This window comes from Anopheles coluzzii, chromosome 2 (assembly GCF_943734685.1).
Source record: "Anopheles coluzzii chromosome 2, AcolN3, whole genome shotgun sequence".
Taxonomy (NCBI): Eukaryota; Metazoa; Arthropoda; class Insecta; order Diptera; family Culicidae; genus Anopheles; species Anopheles coluzzii.
In genome coordinates, this window is record NC_064670.1 from 100,338,471 (window position 1) to 100,362,461 (window position 23,991).

Below are 23,991 nucleotides of genomic sequence, written 5' to 3' on the forward strand. Positions count from 1 at the left end.
AACCGTATTCAAACATTTGGATATACACGGTGAATTCTTGGTGACAAGTTAACGCTTTGAGCTGTAATTTTCCTACATTTGTGGAACTTTTGTATGAGATCTTAACCATATTTTCTTCACAAATTGTGAAACGCATAAAACTTGAGTTTTAAGAACATACTGACTGTAACTCTTCCACCCTTCTAACTTATGGAGGAATGCTGCCTGTTTCAGTTCCTACTGCTGGAACACGTACGGACAATACTTCGCACAACTTCTTGAAAGTTATTTATGTGTCCAGTAAGCAAACCAACCAGAGTCAGCAACAGACCAACCATTCGCCATATCTTGCGTGTACTCTCGAGCACGCATCAAACCCGGTTGCAATCTGCGCCCGCTGCTTCCGTCATTCCCCCCCTCACAACCACAATGATGCATGATCGTCCACGGACCGGCTTTTGATCGTACCGGCGCGTGACGTACGTCGGGGCATGGTCCAAACACCAAAACGCGCATTTATGATCGTGGATCGATTAAAAACGAGCGCGCGCACCCGCCAAAACCGGCAGCGGTTGATGATCGTCCGATATTTCTACACCCCATCCCCGAAACGCCTGATTTATGTCACAGACGTCAATCGACAGCTCTGCCGAAGGGGGACGGCCGGGTGGGAGTAAGGGGTGGGAAAAAGGGCAGATAAACCTAATAAAATGCTGCCCCGCCTGTCCACTGTAAACCACCGCCAGTGTTTACAACACGGAAAATCCCGCACACGAACGTGTGCATTTGGCGTCGTTGCGCGAAATTTAGTTTTTCGCGGAAAATCCACACACAAACACAGCGACGAACGTGCGTGCTTGCGTGTTTGTGTGAACGGACCGTGGGGTAACATTTTCGAACATTTTCCCTGTGTGTATCCGTGTGTAGTGTGGTGGTAGAGCGCCGTCAGCACGCGCGCCCGGCCCTTGCTCAATTTGTTCCTGCGCCTTCCTAATTCAGCGCGATCATCCAACGCGACCAGTCGTCAGTCGACGAGCGGACAAACGACCGAACGATCCACGGCGACGAGCGCGCGCGTGCTGTGGCCCTCACTCGGCGAACAGTTCTCGAAACGAAACGAACAGGCGGTAACGACGCAAGCAGAGAGCAACACGGCAAAGCAAAAAGAAACGAAACGAAACGAACCAACTTTTAATTTTCGCGTAAAGTTCTGGTGCGTTCCTGGCCCGCCACAGAGACTTCGATCGATTGGATCGGTAGTTCCAATCGGTGTGTGATTCCAATATCGACAAACTAGTGAGCGCGGAACTACGGGAGAGGATAGTTTCTTTCTTTTATGAATGAAATTTCAACCCTCCCAAACCGCACAGCAGAGTGAGACCCGTGGCGTATTCGCAGTAGTGTGTGTGCGTGTGCGCGCGCGTGTTGTGTAACACTCTTACCCTCGTTAGTGCATGCGAAATCTGCGAAATCTGCGATCGAAAACGAGCAAACGAACGATCGATCAATTAAGTAATCGAACAAACTAACACAAACCACTGCCGCCGGCACAATGTGCAACCAGGCACCGTGGCCCGTCCGGAAGGGCATCTTCCGATCGACCGGCCAGTCAGACTTTGTGCCGAACCGGACGCCCAGCCCGATCGTGGAGTTCCCACTGTCACCGCCGCCGCCGAGCCAGCCGGGGTCTTCGCCTTCCCCGCTGGGGCCGAACATGGCCAGCAATCAGGGAAGCAGCAGCAACAGCAGCAAATCCGGCAGTCCGGTCCATTCGCACCGGAACGGCATTCAGCTGAATGTGGCCGGCCCGCACTGCAGCAGCCCGCGCGTCACGATCGTCGAAAGTCCGCTCGGCAGTCCGGCCGGTAGCGTGCGGACGACGTTCGAAATTCCGATCGAAAGCGTTGCCCAGGTGAGGTCCATGTCCGTGTCGCGCTCTCGGTACGTTCAGGGTTGAGGTGAGCGAGGAGCGGGAGGTGAGAAGTCCCGCGTACGTCCTTGACCGTCGGTAAACAATGGGCGAGTTTCGGAAATAGAAAATCCCGAAATGGATGTGGACGCGCGTCCACAAATAGAACATTTTATACTACTTGCCATTATTAACCTCGGGCTCGGCGTGGCGTAAAATGGAGCGCCTCCCCCCGGTTCCATTGCCGGGTGTTGTCGGGTGTGGGTAAGGGGGCGGCTGGTAATAGAACAACGCGTGTGCCTGTGTGCGTGTGTGTTTTAGTTTCACTTTGCCCGCCAACACCACCACCAACACCACCACCACCACCGGTAACAGTATTAGCACCCGCGCACCTATGCAAATGTCTGAAACACGCGCGCGCGTCTGTGTACTAAAAATAGTGCCACATGAACAAAGTAAACGAATGAAATAAAGGCAAAAAAAGAATAAAACACCACCAACGACCTACCTTTAGGTGGTGTCTGTCTGTGTGGTTCTGTCCTCACTGAAAAAAGAATTCTACAACGAAAAAAACCTAACAAATGCACCAACAATTTGCTTGTTGTAACGCATTTCAGTTTCTCGTTTGAAACAGCTTTGAACAACGTGTCGTACTCTGCTCCAACGAAAAATTCCAACCATCTCGTACCACGGAAAAAAACGCCGCTATGACGTTAGTTGGTTGATCGATTGAAGCAATTTACCGGGGCGTTTTTGGCTGTGGGGGCTGTTATGAGAAATGTTTACACACACACACACACATAATGGCAGCTCTGTTGAAGATATGACTTTGTTGGATGTTGGAGATGCGATCGAGATGCGATCGTGAATTGTGTGATCGGGATCTGGAGCTTGCCGGTATGAGGAGCATTAGTTAGGGGGTTTTAGGTAGGCACCTGTTGGATTGAATTGATCTTGATGTGGATTTAGGCTGTCTTCAGACGGGCTTGTAAAGCTTTGACATTAACCAGAACCTATCAAAAGGGTTTACACAGTGATTGGAGTGCATCCAGAAGTCTATATCTCAAGTTACACAGCACAGTACATTCCGAAGATATCAGTAGCAATGGGAATCTCCTCTGTGTTTTTAGACCAAAATTGCAATGATGTATTAGTACCTTTAACTCTCATTGTCGTCCTGTGATTCAACAACTAAAGGATGACTACCTCAACGTTAGTTTGTTCACAGCAGTGTCTGATAATTCAAACAGTTTCGACACACTGCGTTATCTGTCATATTGAACACTACATGCTGTAGTGTTACATATACAACCAGTCTAATTAAATGTCCTCAAATGTGTTGAATGTCCGCGAGTAGTTATCGCTACTGGAAATCAACGAAGTGCGGGGTTTCAAGTACTGTCGGCATTACCTGAAACACAACTCTTCCACCACGTCACGTGTAACGCTGTAGCAATTTTCCTAGCCAGTTTTATCTAGTTGTGGATAGAGTGGATTTTGGTGCGCAATGAATTCGTACCGAGCAGAAGACTAACGATGTTTTGATTCTCTGCCCAATGATTACGATATATATGTATAAGGGGGATAGCTCGTGTCAGAACGTGTGAGCGGTGAGTGAGGTACTTTACTTAGAACGCAGTGTTGTGTGGGCGCCACGCCACCATTAGCGACGCAAAAAGCTTACCAGCACTTTACTGATACGAGCAGGTCTCTGCACTCTCTGCTCTCTCTCTCTGCTCTCTACTCTTTCTCTCTTCTAGCTAAATTCATATAGATAAGCTTATCTGATTGTAACGTTCTTTCACAACGTTTCTGCTCTGCTCACTCTTCAACAGGAAGCCCGGTCGTTAAAAATGGGAGACTTTCAGCAGGCAGAGGCAAACAACATTGCAGCTCACAGTCGGAAAGTACACAGTGACCACTTTAGGTAACGGTTGTGTTTCACTCCCTCCCACCGTTGGGCTTTTCTACTAAATTCTTTCCACTTTCTACACCTTTGCAGTGCGGAAAACAAAGCAATCTCGCAGGCCCAGCAAAAGCAGACAGTGTCCGCGAGCGGCATCTTCAACCAGGAAAAGCACGTCTCCTCCACGACCCAGTCCACCTTTACGATGTCGAACACGAGCACGATCAGCTCGTCCTCGCAGATGAGCACACTGTCATCCTCGTCGTCGGCCGCCCTCGGCGACGACTTCCCCTCGTTCGAGGACTTTGAGCGGTTGGGAAACACGCCCGAGGAGATCGACAGCACGATCATGAAGTACTCGAAGCATCTGGCCAACTATGTGCAGAATCTGCAGCAGACGGAGCAGCTGAAGAAGGCACCGACGCTGCTAAATCACATGAACGAGATCATTCGGCGGGCGTGGGCTGTCCCAACGCACGGTCACGAGCTCGGTGCCAGTCTGTGCGACACGCTGCGCAATACGGGCGGGCTGGACATACTGATGCGCAACTGTGTGGATAACGATTCGGAGGTGCAGTTCTCGTCCGCCCGGTTGCTGGAGCAGTGCCTGACGACCGAAAACCGAACGCACGTGGTGAAGAACGGGCTGGACAAGGTGGTGAATGTGGCGTGCGTCTGTACGCGCAACAATGCGACGGATCATTCGCGCGTCGGCACCGGCATACTGGAGCATCTGTTCAAGCACAGCGAGGACACGTGCTCGAACGTGATCCGGCTCGGCGGGTTGGATGCGGTGCTGTTCGAGTGCCGTAAGAACGATGTGGAAACGCTGCGACACTGTGCCGGTGCGTTGGCCAACCTGTCGCTGTACGGTGGGTCGGAGAATCAGGAAGCGATGATCAATCGGAAGGTTCCGTCGTGGCTGTTCCCGCTCGCCTTCCACAACGACGAAAACATCAAGTACTACGCCTGTCTGGCGATCGTGGTGCTGGTCGCAAACAAGGAAATTGAGGCGGAGGTGATCAAATCGGGCACGCTCAATCTCGTGGAACCGTTCGTGACGACGCACAACCCGTCGGAGTTTGCCAAATCGAATCTGGCGCACGCGCACGGGCAGAGCAAGCACTGGCTGCAGCGGCTGGTGCCGGTGCTGAGCTCGAAGCGCGAGGAGGCGCGCAATCTGGCCGCGTTCCATTTCTGCATGGAGGCGGGCATCAAGAAGGAGCAGGGCAACACGAACATCTTCAAGGAGATTGGAGCGATCGAGCCGCTGATCCGGGTGGCCAGCTCGCCGAACGCGATCGCGTCCAAGTTTGCGGCCCAAGCGTTGCGGCTGATCGGGGAGGAGGTGCCGCACAAGCTGTCCCAGCAGGTGCCGCTCTGGTCGACGGAGGACGTGCGCGAGTGGGTGAAGCAGATCGGGTTCGGCGAGTACGAGCAGAGCTTCTACGACTCGAAGGTGGACGGGGATCTGCTGCTGCAGATGCAGGACCACAACCTGTGCGACGACATCGGGATGAAGAACGGCATTCTGAGGATACGGTTTCTGCGCGAGCTGCAGAATCTGAAGAAGATGGCGGACTACAGTTCGCGCGACACGGACGGGCTGCACGCGTTCCTGAGCCGCATCGGGCCGGAGTACACGATCTACACGTACACGATGCTGAATGCGGGCGTGGACATTGAGTCGCTGCGGACGCTGGACGAGGATCAGCTGACGGCGACGTGCGGCATTACCAATGCGATCCATCGGTCGCGGATTCTGCAGGTGATTAAGCTGAACGAGTCGATCCCATCGTTCCGGTCGGAGCAGAGCGCGGAGAAGAATTTGGACGTGTTTGTGAGCTACCGGCGCAGCAATGGGTCGCAGCTGGCGAGCCTGCTGAAGGTGCACCTGGAGCTGCGCGGATTTTCGGTGTTCATCGACGTGGAGCGGTTGGAGGCGGGCAAGTTTGATAACAATCTGCTGCAGAGCATTCGGCACGCGCGCCACTTTCTGCTGGTGCTGACGCCGGATGCGCTGAACCGGTGCATCGATGATGTCGATTGCAAGGATTGGGTACATCGGGTAAGTTAGAGGAATCTTCCTTTCAAACAACCTCAATATTAATTAAAATCCCCTTGCTATGTTTTAGGAAATTGTCGCCGCACTGAACTCCGAATGTAACATCATTCCCATCATCGACAACTTCCAGTGGCCCGAGCCGGAAAAGCTGCCCGAGGATATGCGCGGCGTCTGCCACTTTAACGGCATACGCTGGATCCACGACTATCAGGACGCCTGTGTGGACAAAGTGGAAAGGTGAGGGGCTTACGGCTGATGGGGCTAACTGCATGCCACCTGTATGTGCACACGCTAGTTTTTAGTACAGCACAAGAAGCTAGTATGTTGAGGGCTCTTTTGTTCTATGTTTGTTGGTAGTTCCTGTTGGAAAGTTCGTCCCACGTCCCTTAACTCCATGCACGCACCACGTTATTAGGAAGTTTTGTTATTTGTGTTCTTTCCCCCCCCCCTCTCCCCACTATTGCGCACATATCACTTTGCACACCCTCAGCACCTCGATTGGTTGACTAAAACTGTTGCATGCTTTAAATTGCCGTCCATTTTCCCCGTTCTGCTAACCCTTCATTCAGTGTCGCTGGTCCTTGTCCTGCTGGTAGATTGCAATTAATAGTAGTATTTGTAGCGGTACTAGTACCACACTCCAGTGTTTCTCACTACACCAGCCATGTGTATCTTTTCTCATTTCGGCGTCATTCCGTTGTTTCTTCCCTGTTTCTGCAGGTATCTTAGAAATTCCATTAACCATAACAAACGCTCAAACTCTACGCATAAAGCTAGCTAAAAAGCCTTACCGCAGCAAGAGAGAGATGAAAAGAGAGAGAGAGAGAGAGAGAGAGAGAGAGTGTGTGTGTCTAGTGTGCGAATGTGCGTGATAATGAAGAATATGTGCTTTGCGAGACTGATCGAGACCCGAAACGCGGAACGCCATAACCTGCCTGCCTGTCTGTGGAGTGCTGCTGTTTGTTTTTGCTTGCTCGCACACGTGTATGACCCGTGTGTATGTGTACTGCCTGCCGACGCCTGAACGCCTAAATTTGATCTCAGCTAAATTAAGCAACTCAGCACAAACAGGAACGGGAAGAGGCTCTCTACAATACCGGCCAGCTCTCATCAGTGTGCTTTTTTGTTTCTGCTCAACGGTGGCGGTGTGATAGTAGGACATGTTGCGTGTGTGTGCGTGCGTGTGGGTAAAAGGGTGGACATATCTGTTATGCTTGTTTTGTTTGTGGTCTGCTGGGGATTCTGGGAGTGGCGATGTGTCCTAACTGAAACTAAATGTGTTGGAGTGCCTGTTGCGTGTGCTAAAAACAAAGGGGGGGAATCCGCGTTTGGGGCGGAGGTGAATGTGCATGGAATGGTGTGGACCCAGTTGCAAAAGGATAGCATACACACACACACGCATAGACACATAAAGGCACACAGAGACAACCGTAAGGAATCAACTCGACACGAGGTGAGCCTGCTCTGGCATGTACTTCAGTTTTGTTTTGTTCATTAACAACTTCATTCGCGGTGAGGAGTTTTGTCCCTCACTCCCAACACAGAGTCTTTGCCAAGACTTTTGGAGTTTTGTTACACCCATTCTAAACCTCTTTTGTTATTTGAATTCATCTGTTAATTTACTTTTAATTTTGTTGGTTTAAGTTTCATTTTAATCCTTTTAATACTCTTTATACTAATCGAACGCTTTGTGGTTTTTCCAGGTTCATGCGAGCGGAAATGAATGGTCGCGGAGGATGCGGACTGCTGGACCATGGCAGCCGGCTGCTCAGCCGGCAGCCGGGCGATGCGACGCCCACGTCCGCCATCTACCAGCGCATGCACAGCAACGATTCCGGCAAGAGCAGCGACAAGGAGAACAGCCGTAACCTCGAATGACTAGATGCCCCTTCGGTTGCCCACCATCCGGGGCCGGGTGCGGCGGGCGGCGGTTCCACCGGCTCGCTGAACGGCCCCGGTGCGGGTGCACCCGCCCCGACCGCCCCGCACCATCCACCGCGGTCGTATTCCTCGCAGCTGGCGCAGCTGTACCGCAAATCGGCCAGCCCGGCCCGCGGTGCCGCCCGGTACGCCACCAAACCGGCCCGCGGAGTACCCGGTGGGATGAATTCGCTCCCCCGCCCGCTGCACCACACAGCGAGACCGTCGACTGCCGAGCTGCGGCGCAGTTCGGCGGCCGGGTTGAACGTGGTGTCCCAGCGGCCACCGTTGCCGCCGAAGATTGAGCTGCGCAGCCACAGCTACGATGGGCTGCTGGACTATACGGCTCGGTTGCAGCGTGGCAAGGCCGGGAGCCGCGAGGGGACGGAGGGTGCGGGGGTGAAGAAAGCAACCGAAGGGAATGATGAGGATCGAGTGGACGGACATCGGGAGACGCCGATCGCCGAGGATCAGCAGGATCAGGAGGAACCGATTAAAGTGGCGTCCCAGATCAGGAAGCTGTTTGCGGAGCCGGCCAACGGAGGAGGAGGAGGAGGAGGAGGAGTGGGCAGCTCGGCCGGTTCGGAATCGTCGTCGATCAAGAGCAAAAACCGGCGCTCGCGCAGTATGGACGATCTGTTCGACGACGAGCAAGCGGCCGGGCCGGATTGTAACTTCCTCGACAGTACGCAAAGCATGGAGACGCTGCTGGAGCCGGTTACAGCGGATAAACAGCCCGATACGCCGCCGCCCGTCGCCTGTTCGATGGGTGGAAACATCTGCCTAAACCGACGGTTTGTACCGCCGGAGGAGGAGGAGCAGCAGACAGTGGCACCGGAGCTGTCCCGCCCAACATCACAGGAGCAGCTGTGCGAGAAGGAAACGATCACGGTGGACAGTACGCCCCGGTTTCAGGGCGGTCCGCCCGGTCCCTCGCAGAGGGACGACGATGGGACGCCGGAACTGCCGGACGAGGAGGACGTCCAGTCGACGCACTCCTCCGTCACGTCGTCCGCATCGGGCGGGCCGAAGAAGGCGCCCAAACCGCTGATCAATCGCTACGTCAAGAAGGTGAAATCTTTCATGAAGATGTAACCGAGCTCATCGCACTCGAATAAGTAGTTGTTAAGGAGGGTGGTAGGAGGTGGTGCTGCTGCACGGCAGGCAAAGCCAGGCCATTGTTTTGTGATCCTTTTTGCGAACCGAACGTGTGTCACATGGGCACCGAGAAAACAAAAACCGATAAAACCGACAAGCGCAACCTTCTCCACACTGCGCCCGATGGTCGCGCGATTCTCCACTTACGTTACGGTTGCGTGTGTGTTACACGTTTATTTTTGCTTTTAAATAGAATTTGACTATGCGATGGCAGGGATGGGTGGCGTTAGTGTTAGGCCATAGGAGTTTTTGTTTTTAATATTTAAAAAAAGAAAGTTAGTTTCGCTCTTTTTCCCCTTTTTATCCCTTTTTTAAACAAACTCGCTCGACAATCATCGCAAACGATGGCGATGAGATAGTTTGGGGGGGGGAGGAGGGTTTTACAAACTGTTCCATTAAGCTAGCAAGGATAAGAAGACACAACAAGAAGCATACACAGAAAACATATTTACCCCTTAGCGCGTAATACCACTGTCCTTGGATCGATGTATTTTTTGTCGTGCTAATTTAATATTACCAATCGTACCACAACAACTGCTGCTATTACTACTTCTTTTACTACAGCTACTACTACTTCTACTACTACTACTACTACTTACATCATTGTGATTAGTTTCGCGCATACCGTCCGCTGTTGTTTGCGTGCGGGAGTGCTGGAACGTTGTAAAATATATTATTTAGACATATAATGGCGAGGGTGCGAAGGAGGGAGTACCTCTCCTTCCGTCGCTGTGGCCCTCCGGTACCGTCAAAGTATCTAGCTAGGCGATAGAACCCGGTACCCGGTAGTAGTATTTACCGATTGGATGTTAATAATTCTTTCCCAAGTATGTAAATATGCGCTAACTGTCTCACTTTCTCTCAATTTCTCAATCACTTTCGCACATACGCAATGCCGTCGTTTGATGCTACTTCTTTGCGCGATTGTGCGCGCAAAAACTGCTAAGCAATGGATACATTTGACCGTGTGGGACCGTGTATGTTGCCGTTGTATCATGTAAACCGTTTAAACCTCTTACAAGCTGTAGCTCTAGAGCTCTAGAGCAGTGCAGGGCTGTGGTGGAATTTGAATAGTAGCAGGCGAAGGCGCGACCATGCGTCCATACTAAGAAAAAAAAAACAAAGTGCTTTAAAAACTGTGAAACCTCGGTGTAACCTTGAGATGATTTAGGGAGAAAAAGAAAACATAGAACGACAACAAAAAACATAAGATACACATACACACACGCAAACAATTGTATGTTTTTAATGATATCAATAAAGCAAAAACCACACTCACAGCTAAACGATGCTAAGATGGGGAGCGCGTTTTTTAGAACAGCGTACGAGAATGATGAGAAACTGTACGGCTAGAATGTGTTTTTAAGGTAAAAAGGCAAGGCGTCATCCATCAAGTACGTAACCCTCTTCCCCTAGTGTAATAAGCTGTAACGTTGGAAGAAAGCCGTAGTGATGGGTAAAGTTGGCAAACATCCGGAGTCGACTCCGATCCGACTCCGATTAATTTGGAATTGACTCCGGAAAGTAGATCCGCCCTGCATCATCCGGAGTCGTCCGGAATCGCCCGGAGTCGTCCGGAATCGCCCGGAGTCGTCCGGAATCGCCCGGAGTCGTCCGGAGCCGTCCGGAGTCGTTCAGAGTCGGAGTCGTCGGGAGTCGTTCGGAATCGTTCGGAGTCGTCCGGAGTCGCTCGGAGTCGTTCAGAGTAGGAGTCGTCCGGAGTCGTTCGTAGTAGAAGTCGTCCGGAATCGTTCGGGGTCGCCTGGAGTTGTTCGGAGTCGTTCGGAGTAGGAGTCGTCCGGAATCGTTCGGGGTCGTCTGGAGTCGTTCGGAGGCGTCCGGAGTCGTTAGGAGTAGAAGTCTTCTGGAATCGACTACAGACGGAGTCATCCGGAGTCGTCTGGAGTCGGCCTTCGAAACAAAGGGCTGTATAAGAAATGCACGTTCAAAGTGAAAGACAAAAAAACACAACGAAAGGAAATAACAGATCACAAGCACGAAGGCTCCTGTTGACTCCGACCATCTGCGATTCCGGTCGACTCCGAATGACTCCGGACGACTCCGACTCCGAATGACTCCGGACGACTCCGACTCCGAACGACTCCGACGACTCCGGACGACTCCGGACGACTCCGGACGACTCCAGAAGGCTCCGGACGACTCCGGACGTCTCCGGACGACTCCGGGCGACTCCGGACGACTTCGAACGACTCCAACTCCGGACGGATCTAGTGGTTCCATTTTACCGGAGTCGGAATCGGAGTTGGAGTCGGAACGGAGTCGTGGGTGCGCTCCAGAGAGCACATCACTAGAAAGCCGCCCTCAAATTTTGTTTGAAATGAGACAAGATAAAATTATATCATATTTTACATAAAGGCCGGGATAAATAATGGCCGTACTCGCTAGTGTAATTCGATTTTCACTAGCGCATCTGGTGGTGGCTGACTGAATCATTTTGCCAAATATGTTACTGCTTCAGACAATATGTTATTTTTCTATGATTTTTTACTTGCAATGGACTGGAAAAGTTTTGTAATTGATAGATAAATATGTTATGCAAATCTTTCAGCCATTTTCGCATCAAAAAACGATGAAAGCACTACTTAATTTTGATATCCGGCACGACCGTTCCCTCGATGACCAAAAAAAGCTTTCACTAGCCGCCGCCAGATGCGCTAGTGAAAATCGAAATTACACTAGCGAGTACGGACAATGTCCCCCGGCCTTAAGGCAAAGTTGTCCCATACAGCAGTCACATTCAAACAAGATTCTGATAATCAGGTTCTACGTAAGTGGTAACGAAATTGCCATCATCCATGCCATCATCATCATGACATCATCCATAAACTACGTAACGCTTATAGGGAGACGATGTCGCCATCATCGTGCAGGACTTCCGATGATCAAAGGTCAAATAATGGCCGTAACATCCAAACTACGAGAAAGGATAAGTTATGTTTAATAAGCTAATACAGGAATTTCCACGATTTATTGGTTGGTTCCCATCAATTTTTGATGGGTTCCCATATTTTTTTGGTGCGTTCCCACGATTTTTTGGCCGTTTCCCAGATTTTTTTGGTCCAATTGTATTGATATCCAATCGGAAAATACCAATAAATTATGAGAACGCACCAAAAATTTATGGGATACGATTAAAAAATCTTGGGAACGCATTAAAAAATCATGGGAACTGACCAATAAATCGTGGGAAACCCTGTAACAGAGAGTAAGCTAAAAATCTTTTTACACTAGTGAGAGCGTGACAAATGGATGATCAAGATCGATGGGAAAGATCGATAGAGCTTCCTCCTGATTTGGATGATCTCCTGTTACGATACTTTGAATTTTAGTTCGCGCTAGTAGCATTTCATTTTGTCGCAGCATCCCTGAAATAGCTGCATATCTTTCCAATCAAAACGAGGTAGAATCGACATGAATTCAAAACGTAACGTACTGCTTTGACTTCCGAAACGATCGAGTACAGTTCCGACTTCCTCTTCTTCTTCTTTGCCATTTGGCCAGCACCACAGCCATACAAAAAAGCAGTTGGCTCTCACGGGGACCCGTAATTATCCAAAACCCGTTTGCTTACATCCTCTTACATCTTTCCTACAAAAACCCTTAAAGAAATACGAAGCAAATGTGCATTGGATAAACATAAACAATAAACAACAATATCACCAAAACAAACGGCATTATCCCACCAGCCAGCCAATACTACTTCATTCTCGCTAGCAAAAGTGCAGCGAGTGCAGCAATCCGTCACAGTGCCCATGCTAACCAATGCCCAGCAGACGCTGACGGTTGCCAGTTTGTGTCCGATACAGCCACAGCCACACACGAAGCGGAAACAAATCCAACCGAACCAACCAACCAAAAAAAAATAATGTTAAAGTAGGCTCTGGAAAGGGTTCATTAACTTTATGGTCCCTGTGGACGATGATCCATAAACATAAACACACAAACACACGCGCAGGGCGTAACACAAAAATCAAAGTGTGCTTTGCTGTGCAATTTATTGCAGCAGCATTACTGATCTGATGCATTCTTGTGTTCGGTCGGTGCATCGCTCCCACGCAGCTTTTGCACTTGATGTTGTTTAATTTGTTTTTGTTTTTAAAGGGTAAATACACACAGCACGAAAAAATCCCTCAGATACATGTTCTAGTTTGCACCCCAAATGGCTCGTGCCAATGCAACTTGCTGTGGCTTGTTATTGTTAAGTGTTTATCTCTCGCCAAGTCCAGCCCTGCCCTTGTGTGGCCAAAAAGATAGCCAAACTTCGATAAGAGTAATTCGAGAACTTTGGAAGCTTTGGTTTTTGAGAACGAATCTTCTTTCCCAAGCACTTCTGCTCAGCGACCACGGGGGTATCATGTCCGAAGGCCCTGCATGAGGATGCCTGGTACAGTCAAGCAAAATAAATACGTACAGTCGTTTTATTTTCTCAACAAACTCGCCCTCCCTCCCGGGGCTCAATAAACAATGATTTGTTTTTCCGCGTCCTGTTTAGTGCCTGTCCCATTGAGCAGAAGGGGTATTTGAAAGGGAAGGTGGGTGGGAGTACAAAAAACACGCACACACGGCTCGACGATTTAGAATAATTTCTACGACCTTGCATGCCTGTGTGTGTTTTCCCCCCATTGAACATGAAACATTATGCAATCGATTTCCCGTGAGGAAGGTCAGGGGAATGGGGGGGCTATTTGTGGGTGATTGTTTTGGAGAGGTTGTGTGCAGGTTGTGTTTATGTGTGTTGCCCTTGGGCTGATTTGTTTGGTTGGGAAGAAGAGAGAGAGAGAGAGAGAGAGAGAGAGAGAGAGAGAGAGAGAGATACAGAGAAAGATCCACACAGGAATAGGTTGGGATAGGTAAGGATTCTAAGTAAGCAGACGTTATGTGTACACTTGGTGGGTTCGTGGGTGGGTCCAACTGATGGAGTATTGTTTCGTTGAATAAGACTTGTAGGAGGAATTTAATGAAGGAATTCATCAAAAAAGGCTTATATACAAAATTCCCGTAACGGCCCTTTCACTGATCTTTCATCCACACCGGTCTTGAAACTATTTCTGAACGCATTACGACTCATTGACTGGCTCTATAACGATTCTGAAGCTAATCCTTAACTCATACCGGTCCTAAAACTGCGCACAAACCCATATTAGCCATGGAACTGGAACATTGGTATGTAGCGGATTGCGGTCCTATAGCGGTCCAGGATCCTGCAAAGCTCGATTTACTACGATTCAGCTACTGAGTTTGACAATCTCGATCTCAAAATTCAGTGATGCAAGTAGTTAGGAAATAACAAAACTACCACGGGATGGACCTCGAGAAACCCCCAGCTTTCCAAAAACCCTCACAAATCCCACAGCCTGCTGTGAAAAATTCAGGAAAACTTATTAAAACTGCTAAACTAATTTGTCAAATGTTGCACACTCAAGGGAAACAGCCAACGTTTTTCATGTGGTTGAGATGGCTTTAAAAAGTTAAAAAAAAAAACGATAAAATCCTATTGTTGCATACAGTCAACTCTCTCTTATTTGAGAGGCGATGGGACTGTCGAATAAGAGGGGTTTTCAGATTTCAGAAGTTTTTCCAAATTAGAGGGACAAAAATGTACTGGAAATGAAGGGACTGTGGAACATGTTCAAATAAGAGAGGTCAAATGAGAGAGGGTTCACTGTAGTTACAAACACTCAAAATTCTATCACTGCACACTGACCTGACTACAACGCACTGAAACTGACCAAAAAGAGTCCTGAAATGGATGTTTTTTTTTCTTTCTATCGAACAGCGTTTAGGACTATACGAAACGCTGTTACATTACACGTTTGTTCTTGGTTCAAGCCTGAATTCCGTGTGTAACTGCAGACTGTAAAAAAAATTAAAATAAAAAATGTCTAAAACACGTTTTCAAAGCAATTGTATATTGGTTTCAATGCATTAAAATGTGTTTAATTTTTTTTTTTAGCATTTCTTATATGATTGTGTTTGATATTTGATTAACCAGACTGTTCCTGCCATACGTATCACCAGACATTGTCCGTCTATGACATTGTAACCGATCGACCAGACAGGGTGAAATATACAGCGAAATGAACTATTTGACAGGTGAAATATCTGTCAGATAACGCATCACAGCAAGCAGCTGATGTGCAATGTAAACAAATAAAGTGTACAAAATCACTTCTAAATTCATTAAATAACTTCAACATCAGGTATCTCAGTCAACAATTCCTCATTTCTTCCAATTAGGGAATGTTCTGCTAAAAAAGATATTCTTTTTAAGGGAATTTCGAAAGCGGTTGTTGTATCTCCCCTAACCCTTTGACTGTTTCAGTCAGATATTTCTCCTGTCAGAATAGTTAATTTCGCTGTATACAGTCAGAATTCAATAGTTGAACGCATTTTAGTTGGCATGCTTTTTGGTTGAACGCTCAATTAAAGTTAAATTAAAAAACAGTTCAATTAAGCATGTGTTTGTATGGGGAAAACCGGTTTTTGAAAAAATCACAAAAATCTCATGGCACGCCGAGAAAAATTTCAGATTTTTTTTTGTATGGAAAAACGTACCAACTAAAAAGCACATATTCAATAGTTTGAAGGGAATCGAAGTTCAACCAATGAGTACGGACCGTATTTCACCCTGTCTGGCCGTGCGGTAACAATTATGGGTTTCTGAACATGATTACTTGGATCATTTCAAGAACATTGCGCAAAATACAACGTAGAAAGATAAAGATATGCGCGTGGCCCCCGGGGGTGAAAAAATGTTGAAAAAATTTTCTACTTTATCAAAATTGCTTGTCAACTGCAAAAAAGAGCTTTTCTCGTGGCCGCACCAAAAACATACACAAGAGCGACAAAAAGCTCCAACATCTGAATATCATCGATATTTTGTTTAAGAAGCACGAATTAGGTACATAAATCAATTATAATCATGCATTTTAGCATTATTATCATAGCAATGGGTCACAACTGCGCCAAATAGCTGTTTGTTTACGCTTTTTCGCGAACGTCAAATTTTGTCACTTTTTGTCAACTTTTGTCAACTTTATTTCCTGGCTGCTCCAGGTTACAAAATTTTGACAAAAGCTCAAAAAAGCGACAAAAGCTCACATTTTGAAAAATTTGTCAGCATTTTGTCACTCCCATGGCCTTTCGCTTACAAACAGCAATAGAGAAAGAATGCAAAATTAACCCTAGCAACGAACAGAAACAGGGGAGAGCGCAATCTAAAGCGTAAGGAGCATTTGAGAGAATTGGTGCGAATAATGCTCGCAAAACACGGCAATGTGACAACCATCATAATTTCATAGTCAGCAGTAAGCGACTTCAATAAAAAACGTGTAATAATTAATCAACTTAAATCAATTGAAACAATATAAAATGATCTCCCAATATGTTTTTTTCTTCATTCTAAAAAGAAACGGAAAGCAAACCAACTTGCAATACTGCTAACTCATAATTACATACCCTCACACCACAAAACTGCACGTTTTAATCACATTTAAAGCAATTTTCAAGGGGGCCGGAAACAATAACACACCTTTGGGTGACACAAAAAAGAGAGGAGGAATTAAAACCTGCTGTCACGAGATCCGTTGTGCCGTTAATTTTGTTATCTTTGCACAAACGTTCGCCTTTTAAGCCGGCCAAAATTGATCCCTCCTGCACTGCCACCCTGACGCAGTGAGTGTTATTCTTGGCACCCTCTCGAACCGGGGCGAAAAAAAAACACAAGAAAAAAAAAACCTGCACTGGACACAACACAACTATTTTGATAAGTCACCTGTTTTGTTCTTCTTTCCTTCTGCACTCGACCAGCGCGAGGTGGTGGTGCTGGATGATGTTTTCTTTCCATAAATGAAGGCTGCTGTGTCAACACTTATGTCACACTTTTGTTGCGAGCAGCAGCAGCAGCAGCAGGGCCCTTTTTTCCTTTCTTCTTCGCTTTTGCATGCAGAACAGCACATCCTTTTCCTTGCGTTCGTTGCATCGTCGTCGTTCCACCGTGGGATGTGGCCTGGTACCTGTGCCTCCGTGCCTCCGTGTTGCAAAAAAAGGATGCAAATAGGGGGAGGCAAAAAAGGGATACGTGCTTTTGTTTTTATTCCCATCTTCTGACTGATTAGCGTGACCAAGCAGTGGTTGCTAGGATTGTCGCCGTGGACAGGTTGTGGATTGGGAAATTGGCAAGAGAAAAAAAAACGAGAGAGAGAGAGATAGAATGAGAGATGTAGAGAGCGAGAGTGCATTTTTAATCTCATCACGCAAAAGTTAATACGCACCACACCTTTCCCGCATTAACTTTACAATCTTTTTAAATATTCCATTATCCTTTCGCTGATGATAATGGTGGAAAAAAGGGACCTCAAAAAAAAAAGAAAAGGCAGTACCAAGATAAACATTGGAAAATCGGATAAAGTAAGTAAAGCTGTGTGAGAAATGTGTCTCTTCTTGGGCGTAAATTATTAAATCATTTTCTTGTGACTGTTTCCGTTTTTTTTCTGAAGTGGGCCCCACAAAAGCAGTGGAAGCAAAGCGAAGAAGCAGCAATTAATAAAGGCGATCAGGGTTTTGGGCGACCATTCTCAAGTGTCCTCTCCCCGCCGTTAGGTCGAGTGGAATGAAATGAAAACATTTCCCGCTATCGATGATGCATGTGCGTGGTGGCGTGGCTGTTTTTCGGTTTGAATGGGAGGAGGAGGAAAAAACAACAACACCCACCACAATTGTGAAACAATTGTTGAGGGAAAATGCTGAGCCACAGAGATGCACGGAGAGGTCACATTTTTTTGTTTATTTTTCATTTTTATTTCTTTGAAAAAACTTTAAAGGCTTTTTCGTAGCTTTCTTCTCCAGCGGCCACTTGGTAGGTTGGAAAGAAAATATTTAGCTAGGATTGGGGGTTTTGTGACATTTTTGGAATAGGTAGGATGTGTCGAACCGGTAGAACTGTGCAGAAGGTGATGCTTAAATTCCAAGAAGAACCAATCAATCGATCAATAGCGCGGAATGATTGTAATAACAGCACAATTGAGGACATTTGTTCTACAAGTGGACGGAAGCGGGACAGTTTTGGTGGCCGGTTAGAGAGTGGGAAGAGAAGAGAGGAGATGAAAATTGGTTGTTGAGTAAGCCGGAAGAAGACCCTTCCAGAGTCCAACATTCTTCCCATATCAGCCAATATCAAGAAATTTTTGTTGTGGAAAGAATCCTGATGATTTAGATAAAAAAAAAGAAATAAATAGTTTAAAATATGGTTCATTACGTTTTATCAAGGCTTACATTAGACTTTATTTGGTTTATAATCGATGGTGTTACTCATCATTTGTAGCCCGGCTGCAAGTCCAATTTAAATCGAACCCGCGGCCTTTCTGGCGTTTCTGTAAATCACGCCAGAAACAGAATGGCATCCCTTCCAACCTATCCCTTAATAATGAGTTCGCTTTTTCTCCCGAAGACTCGAGTAAACTTTTTGCCAAACATTTTTCTGGTGTGTTTGTCGACCCCAGCAGCAGAGTTACTATCAGAGTACAGAGTATACTTAATAGAGTTACTGTCACCAAAGATCTTGGGAGTATGGATTGACAAGAAACTATTCTTTCAAGAACACATTGAAATCACCCTTAATAAGGCCAATAAAATGCTCGGTCTCATTATTCGTATGTCCTCTGCAATTGCTGATCCTATGTGTTTAAAGTCCCTGTACTGCTGTTGGGTCCGCCCGATACTTGAGAATGCGTCGGTAGTTTGGTAGCCTGCCGGCCTAACACTGATCGATAGGATCGAGCGAATTCAGCGAAAATTCACTAGTGTCGCTATCCGTCGTTTTCTTGGACGATCGGATCGAATTCCTTCGTATCCCATCCGATTCCGTTTGCTCGGGCTAGAGTCATTGAGAACGCGTAACTCTCACATCCAGTAATATTTAATTGCCTGCCTCCTTTTCAATGACTTGGATGTTCCCGCCCTCCTATCCTCGATTCCTATCTATGCCCCCTCACGTCGCCTTCGCGACAGACCCCCGCTCCTTATTCCTTCCCGCCAAACTCATCATGGCCAGAATGACCCTTTCTTGCGCGCTCTTTCTGCATTTAACAACACGTATCACCTATTCGACTTCAACGTCCCAGTTTCGCAATTCCGCTCCCGTCTTCGTGATTTCTCATCCCATAAGTTTCCCTAGATTATAAGAACACATTTGTAAAACCATAGAAGACAACAAATTATTAAATAAATAAATAAAAGGTACTCGTATGCTCTCTCACAAGAAGCTAATAACTATTTGAATTTAAAAAAGTTAAGACAAAGATAAAAACATTCTCCAAATTCGTAAAACTTCATTTCAAAATTACTGTTGGTAGGAATTGTAGCATTTGTAAAATTCACTAGAAAAACATTCTAAATCAGAATTATTGCCAAGCAGTTACGAGAGAAAAGTAATAAAATAAAAATATAAACCAAACAGAAAGAAGAAAAAATCAAGAAAAAAAAGACAACGTTAGTGAAATTCAAGGAAAAAATGTGCATGCTTACACATAAAATAAGTAGAAATAAGATGAATCTTACTAAACCAATTAATAGAAAATAAAATAAAAATGATAGCACTCTAATGAGCCATTTCAATCAATAGAGCATGAAAACTAATTGCTTCCTAGCTTCATTCAACGCTACGCCACCCACCATGCTGCACCCGAGAACTGCTGCTTCACACAATCACAATCCCCGGCAAGCACGTGGCGCCAACCAACTTGCCCCCCAACCGTGGTAGAAGGGGGGAAGCCATCACCCCACACTGTGCTGTGCTCTTTCACAAGGAGGGTGGGAATTATGAGCCCCGTCGATCGAGACCGATGTGCATGGGGAGAAGCGCATAATTTATAATCGCCCCAGTCGGTTGCTGGCGCCCGCCTAATCCCCGGGATCACGGGTGTCGGGAGAGAACCCAATTTGACTCCAATAAAATCATGCACCCGTGGTCTAGTGGTTGGAGCGGAAAATGGGAGAGAGGGGACACACACACACACACAGATACGGATTGATATAACGATCATCATTCGGCAATGATTGGGCGTGAAAATATTTACGATCGCGCTGCTTCGGAAGTGTGGCCAAACCGGACCGACGGGGGGTGGGGTTTTCACGTTACAATTTGGGTCACATTTTCTTCGGATGAGCTTGTTCGGGTGAAAGATCGAGTACGGAATTGCCTTGACGAATTGGTTGCACTTCCAATAAGTTAAATTTGATTTTATTTAATTCTACTACATTTCTAAGGAAATTAAAGGTAAAACTTGTTTAATGGAGAAAATGTCTCGTAGAAAGGATTAGCATAAAAAACCGAAAGATTCTCCTTCCGTTTTCGTTTCCCAATCGTTACACCAAACCAGACGAATAACGTAGATTCCCATCCCATATGGGCCACCATTTTCCAAGTAAAATCAAAACGATTTGTCTCAATTAGATAGAACATCATCAATAAAACGGATCGCTGTCCTTCTCTCGCTACCGGTCGGTACCGTCTCCTGTCCTGTTCCTATCAATGCCAGTCTAAAAATGGCACTGATCCTTCCTTTCCAGTATCACAACCGAACCAAGATGGCTCTGCCAGCCGTTGAATCGTTGCCACGGCGAGAGAGAGAGCGCGAGAGAGTGATGCGAGTGGTTGACGAGATTGCGATATCACAGTGAGTGTGTGTGTGTAACTGTGCGTTATATTGTTCCAGATAATTTTGCCCCTCCACCTTCAAGCGTAAGCGTCCCAGTTGGCGTTGCTCTTATCGCAACAAGCAGACACACATTCCGCTGCACCTTTAATCTGCTTACAGTCAGTGTATGGGTCGTGCTCATATCGGGCTGGTAACACACACACACATGGATGGGAAAAGCTCATCACTGGTGCTGGCGGTTTTTTTGTCTCCTTTTTCATTAAACGCGTCCCCCAGGAGTGTCCTTTCCGATAAGGCCCCCGGTGAGGCAATGTATGGCAATGATGGTTTATCTACGTATGTACATGTTACCACCTCAATCTCTCCCTCTCTCTCTCTCTCTCTCTCTCTCTCTCTCTCTCTCTCCCTCTCTCTCTCTCTCTCTCTCTCTGTCTGTACATGCCCCTCTGCTCCCATCTCTCCTCAGAGTCCTTTGTTTGAGGAGGGAAAATGTGATTTCGTGGTAGCTTTTCCGGCCGCTTTCCCTCCAGTGCTTTCGTGCGGCTGTTGTACATTTTAGCGCGCAGTGTAAATCATACATAGCAACGCCAAGGGACGCCCACAAATATGGCAAACGGGTCAATTTCCACCATTCCTCTACTATCACTACTGACTGTCTGTCATCACGCGCTTGCTGGGCTTTCTGCTCGCTTGCGCTTTTGTGACAATTGTTGGGAGAGTGAGAGAGAGAAAGCGTTGGGCAGGGTTACTACATCATTTTGAACATTAAATTGTATGGTTTTATAGTGAATATCAGAGCTTATATACACTGTTTTCTGAGTCTGCTTCCAAAGTGAACACACAGTGCCAACTGTCAAACATATATGACAGCTGTTGAAAAAAATCTAGCGATCGTTGAGTAATGCCGTTCGCATTGGAAACTGACTCACGAAACAGTGAAGGGACGCAGGTTTTTGTTAATGTAATTTCATAGAAAAAAGGAAAAAAGATTAAATGGCTAATGGTCGCTTTATGCCCAGCATCTCCTGTAATCCACAAGTTTTACCCTCAGAAATCAGTTACAATGGGAAATAACCTCCAGAGAGTTTTATAAATTGTAGTAAGTGTAGATAAATCATACACGTACAACCTTGCTGAAATGATATTGTCTTTATAAAAATCTGAATAAAACAAAACCGTAATATGACTTAAATGGTGTACATACAATCCATCAAATATTTCTATTTTTATCATAAATATCCTAAATATTGCTATCCAAATTTAGTTTTCGATATTTTGAATAAACTGTTGAGCTGAGGAATCATATAAAACTTAAAGTAAAGATAAAAATCAGTGAAAAGACAATTCAAATTGTTTCCCAATGATTTTTATTGTTCAAGGCTCGTCACACGATTCTAAAACTAGAGTGTAGATTATTAAATATTCAGTTAGGAGTTTTTTTTAAACTGGAAGTTCGCTAACTGGAGTGATTCTCAGCTAAAAAACTCATAAATGTCTAAATATGAAACGGAATCTTACAAAGAGAAATTCATAGCAAAAATTCATTTTTCTCTCAAATTTAACCTCTGAGTTAGCGGTCACCTTCTATATAACAAAATTTCTACTACCAGCGATTGCCATTGAAGCCGCCAGTCTGTGCACCGCTTCACAGCGTAAAGGTAACGCCCCTTTTTTTCTCGCAAAGGGGCGTTACCGAAAGTACATTATACGGACGTCACGGTCGGACAGAAACTGTTATACTACGCATAGAAGCAGAAATCAGAGCAACTGCACAACCGTGTGAGCAGCAAATTTCAACCAACAAAATAATCTTTTACAGTAAAATAGAGCAAATTGAGTCGAATTTATCAGCCATCAGTTGTTTCTTTTTTCGCAATTCATTCCACCATGGCCCTTTTCCGTTCCATTTCGAGCGCAATTGTGTGGAACAGTGCTCTCTATCTTTAGCGCTTTTTCTTTTGCCTTGCTGCTACACTTTCCACCGTCAGTTGCATGCTTTGTGTTCGGTTCGACACATAAGTCAGAGAAAAAAGTGAAACAACTTCAAAAGCAGCATTGTGTGGCGTGTTGTTTTCCGCTGTGCAGCTCCAAATTGGGATGGCTCCGGTATTTCCATCAATCATAAGCCATCATCATACAAAAGCCCCTAGAAACACGCACACACACTCACGTTCGAAAACAAGACACAAACACCACACAGACACACACACGCACATACATTTAATAAAAACGTTGATTGAAAATGGATGAAAATCGATTTCTGGATGACTTTTGATACTGCGTGCGTGTCGTGCGTGGCGGGGAAAACCGATCTCGAACGGGGTACGGTCGCACTCGATGATAATACATTCCGACCACCGAACGCCATCGTTGTTTTCCAAGAGGCGGAACGAGTGTGAGCCCGTGTGTTGGGAAGGGGGAAAATACATGAGTTTTTTGCCAAAGAAAAAACACACACACACAGACATGAGCCGGAGAAAATTCGTCTGTTTGAGCCGGTCTCGAGATTGATTGTTTCTGATATTGTTGTTGATGATGATGATGCTGATGATGTGTGTAGAACAGTAGATACAAGCGCCATGGTTTGTGAGTTTTTCCGCTTTTCTTTCCCAATTTTTTTTTTCGTGTGTGTGTGTGTGTGTGTGTGCTCTCAAAGTGAAAAACATTTGGTGTTGCCTACCGTCGCACTCCCAAACCTGATGTTGTGCTTTTATCAATTCCGGGGGGCGGCATCCGCTGTTGTTTGTTCGTGCGAATGTTCTCTTTTTGCTTTCCCCTTTTTGTTTTCCCCCGATTCGATAAAATCGATTTGCCACGAAACATTGAAATTAATTTGTTCAATCTTGATGCCCACTTCCTGGCTGCCACCCAAGGGCACAGAGACACGCGAACAGCTTCCGTGGAAATGGTTGAGCAAAACACGGGCCAAATGCAATTGAGATAGAAAACGAGATGAGCTTTGCGATGGGAAAAATTCAATTACGTGATAAAGTGGCGATTGAAAATTGAAAATTCGTTATCGTCCGACAGTTGGGCTTGGGCTTGGGCTTGTGAGTTAAGATAATAACGGCCAATGCCTAGTAGTTTTGGAGATAGCTACAATATTTCCCATAATCCTTCAGCTTTCTATCAAAATCTCTGCTTTTCCTCTACCTTACACACCGGAGGGAAAATCCCCTTAAAACCCACGAAAAGTCATTAATCCAAAGCCAGGATCCAGGGCCACTGCCACGCATTATATTCTACCACGAGCAGCGCGTTTTGGGTGTTCTTAACGCCGGGAAATGCCCACCGGGGTCTACGTCCTGTGTACCTAAAGGTCCAACAACCAAAAAATACGGTCCAGCACCAACCAAAAAAAACCAACCACATTCCA

General features: G+C 46.4%; 2 protein-coding genes across 13 annotated transcripts in view; both read left to right on the forward strand.

Annotated features, from left to right (window-relative positions):
- Positions 1 to 7,737, forward strand: part of LOC120953982 (NAD(+) hydrolase sarm1) — a 44,097-nt gene extending 36,360 nt beyond the window's left edge. For 11 of the 12 annotated variants that reach the window (XM_049607657.1, XM_040374452.2, XM_040374454.2 and 8 more), the window contains 4 exons: positions 3,724 to 3,815; positions 3,891 to 5,862; positions 5,930 to 6,096; positions 7,563 to 7,737. In XM_049607657.1, the coding sequence (XP_049463614.1) occupies positions 3,724 to 3,815; positions 3,891 to 5,862; positions 5,930 to 6,096; positions 7,563 to 7,737 (2,406 nt within the window). Of the gene's footprint in view, positions 1 to 3,723; positions 3,816 to 3,890; positions 5,863 to 5,929; positions 6,097 to 6,579; positions 7,313 to 7,562 lie in introns of all 12 variants that reach the window. The other variant, XR_007452188.1, reaches the window with a different exon arrangement.
- A 211-nt stretch (positions 7,738 to 7,948) lies between these two features.
- Positions 7,949 to 10,223, forward strand: LOC120953983 (uncharacterized). The gene has a single exon (XM_040374460.2). It carries the CDS (start codon positions 7,963 to 7,965, stop codon positions 8,872 to 8,874), a length of 912 nt encoding a protein of 303 aa, XP_040230394.2. The 5' UTR covers positions 7,949 to 7,962; the 3' UTR covers positions 8,875 to 10,223.
- The last annotated feature ends 13,768 nt before the right edge of the window (positions 10,224 to 23,991 follow it).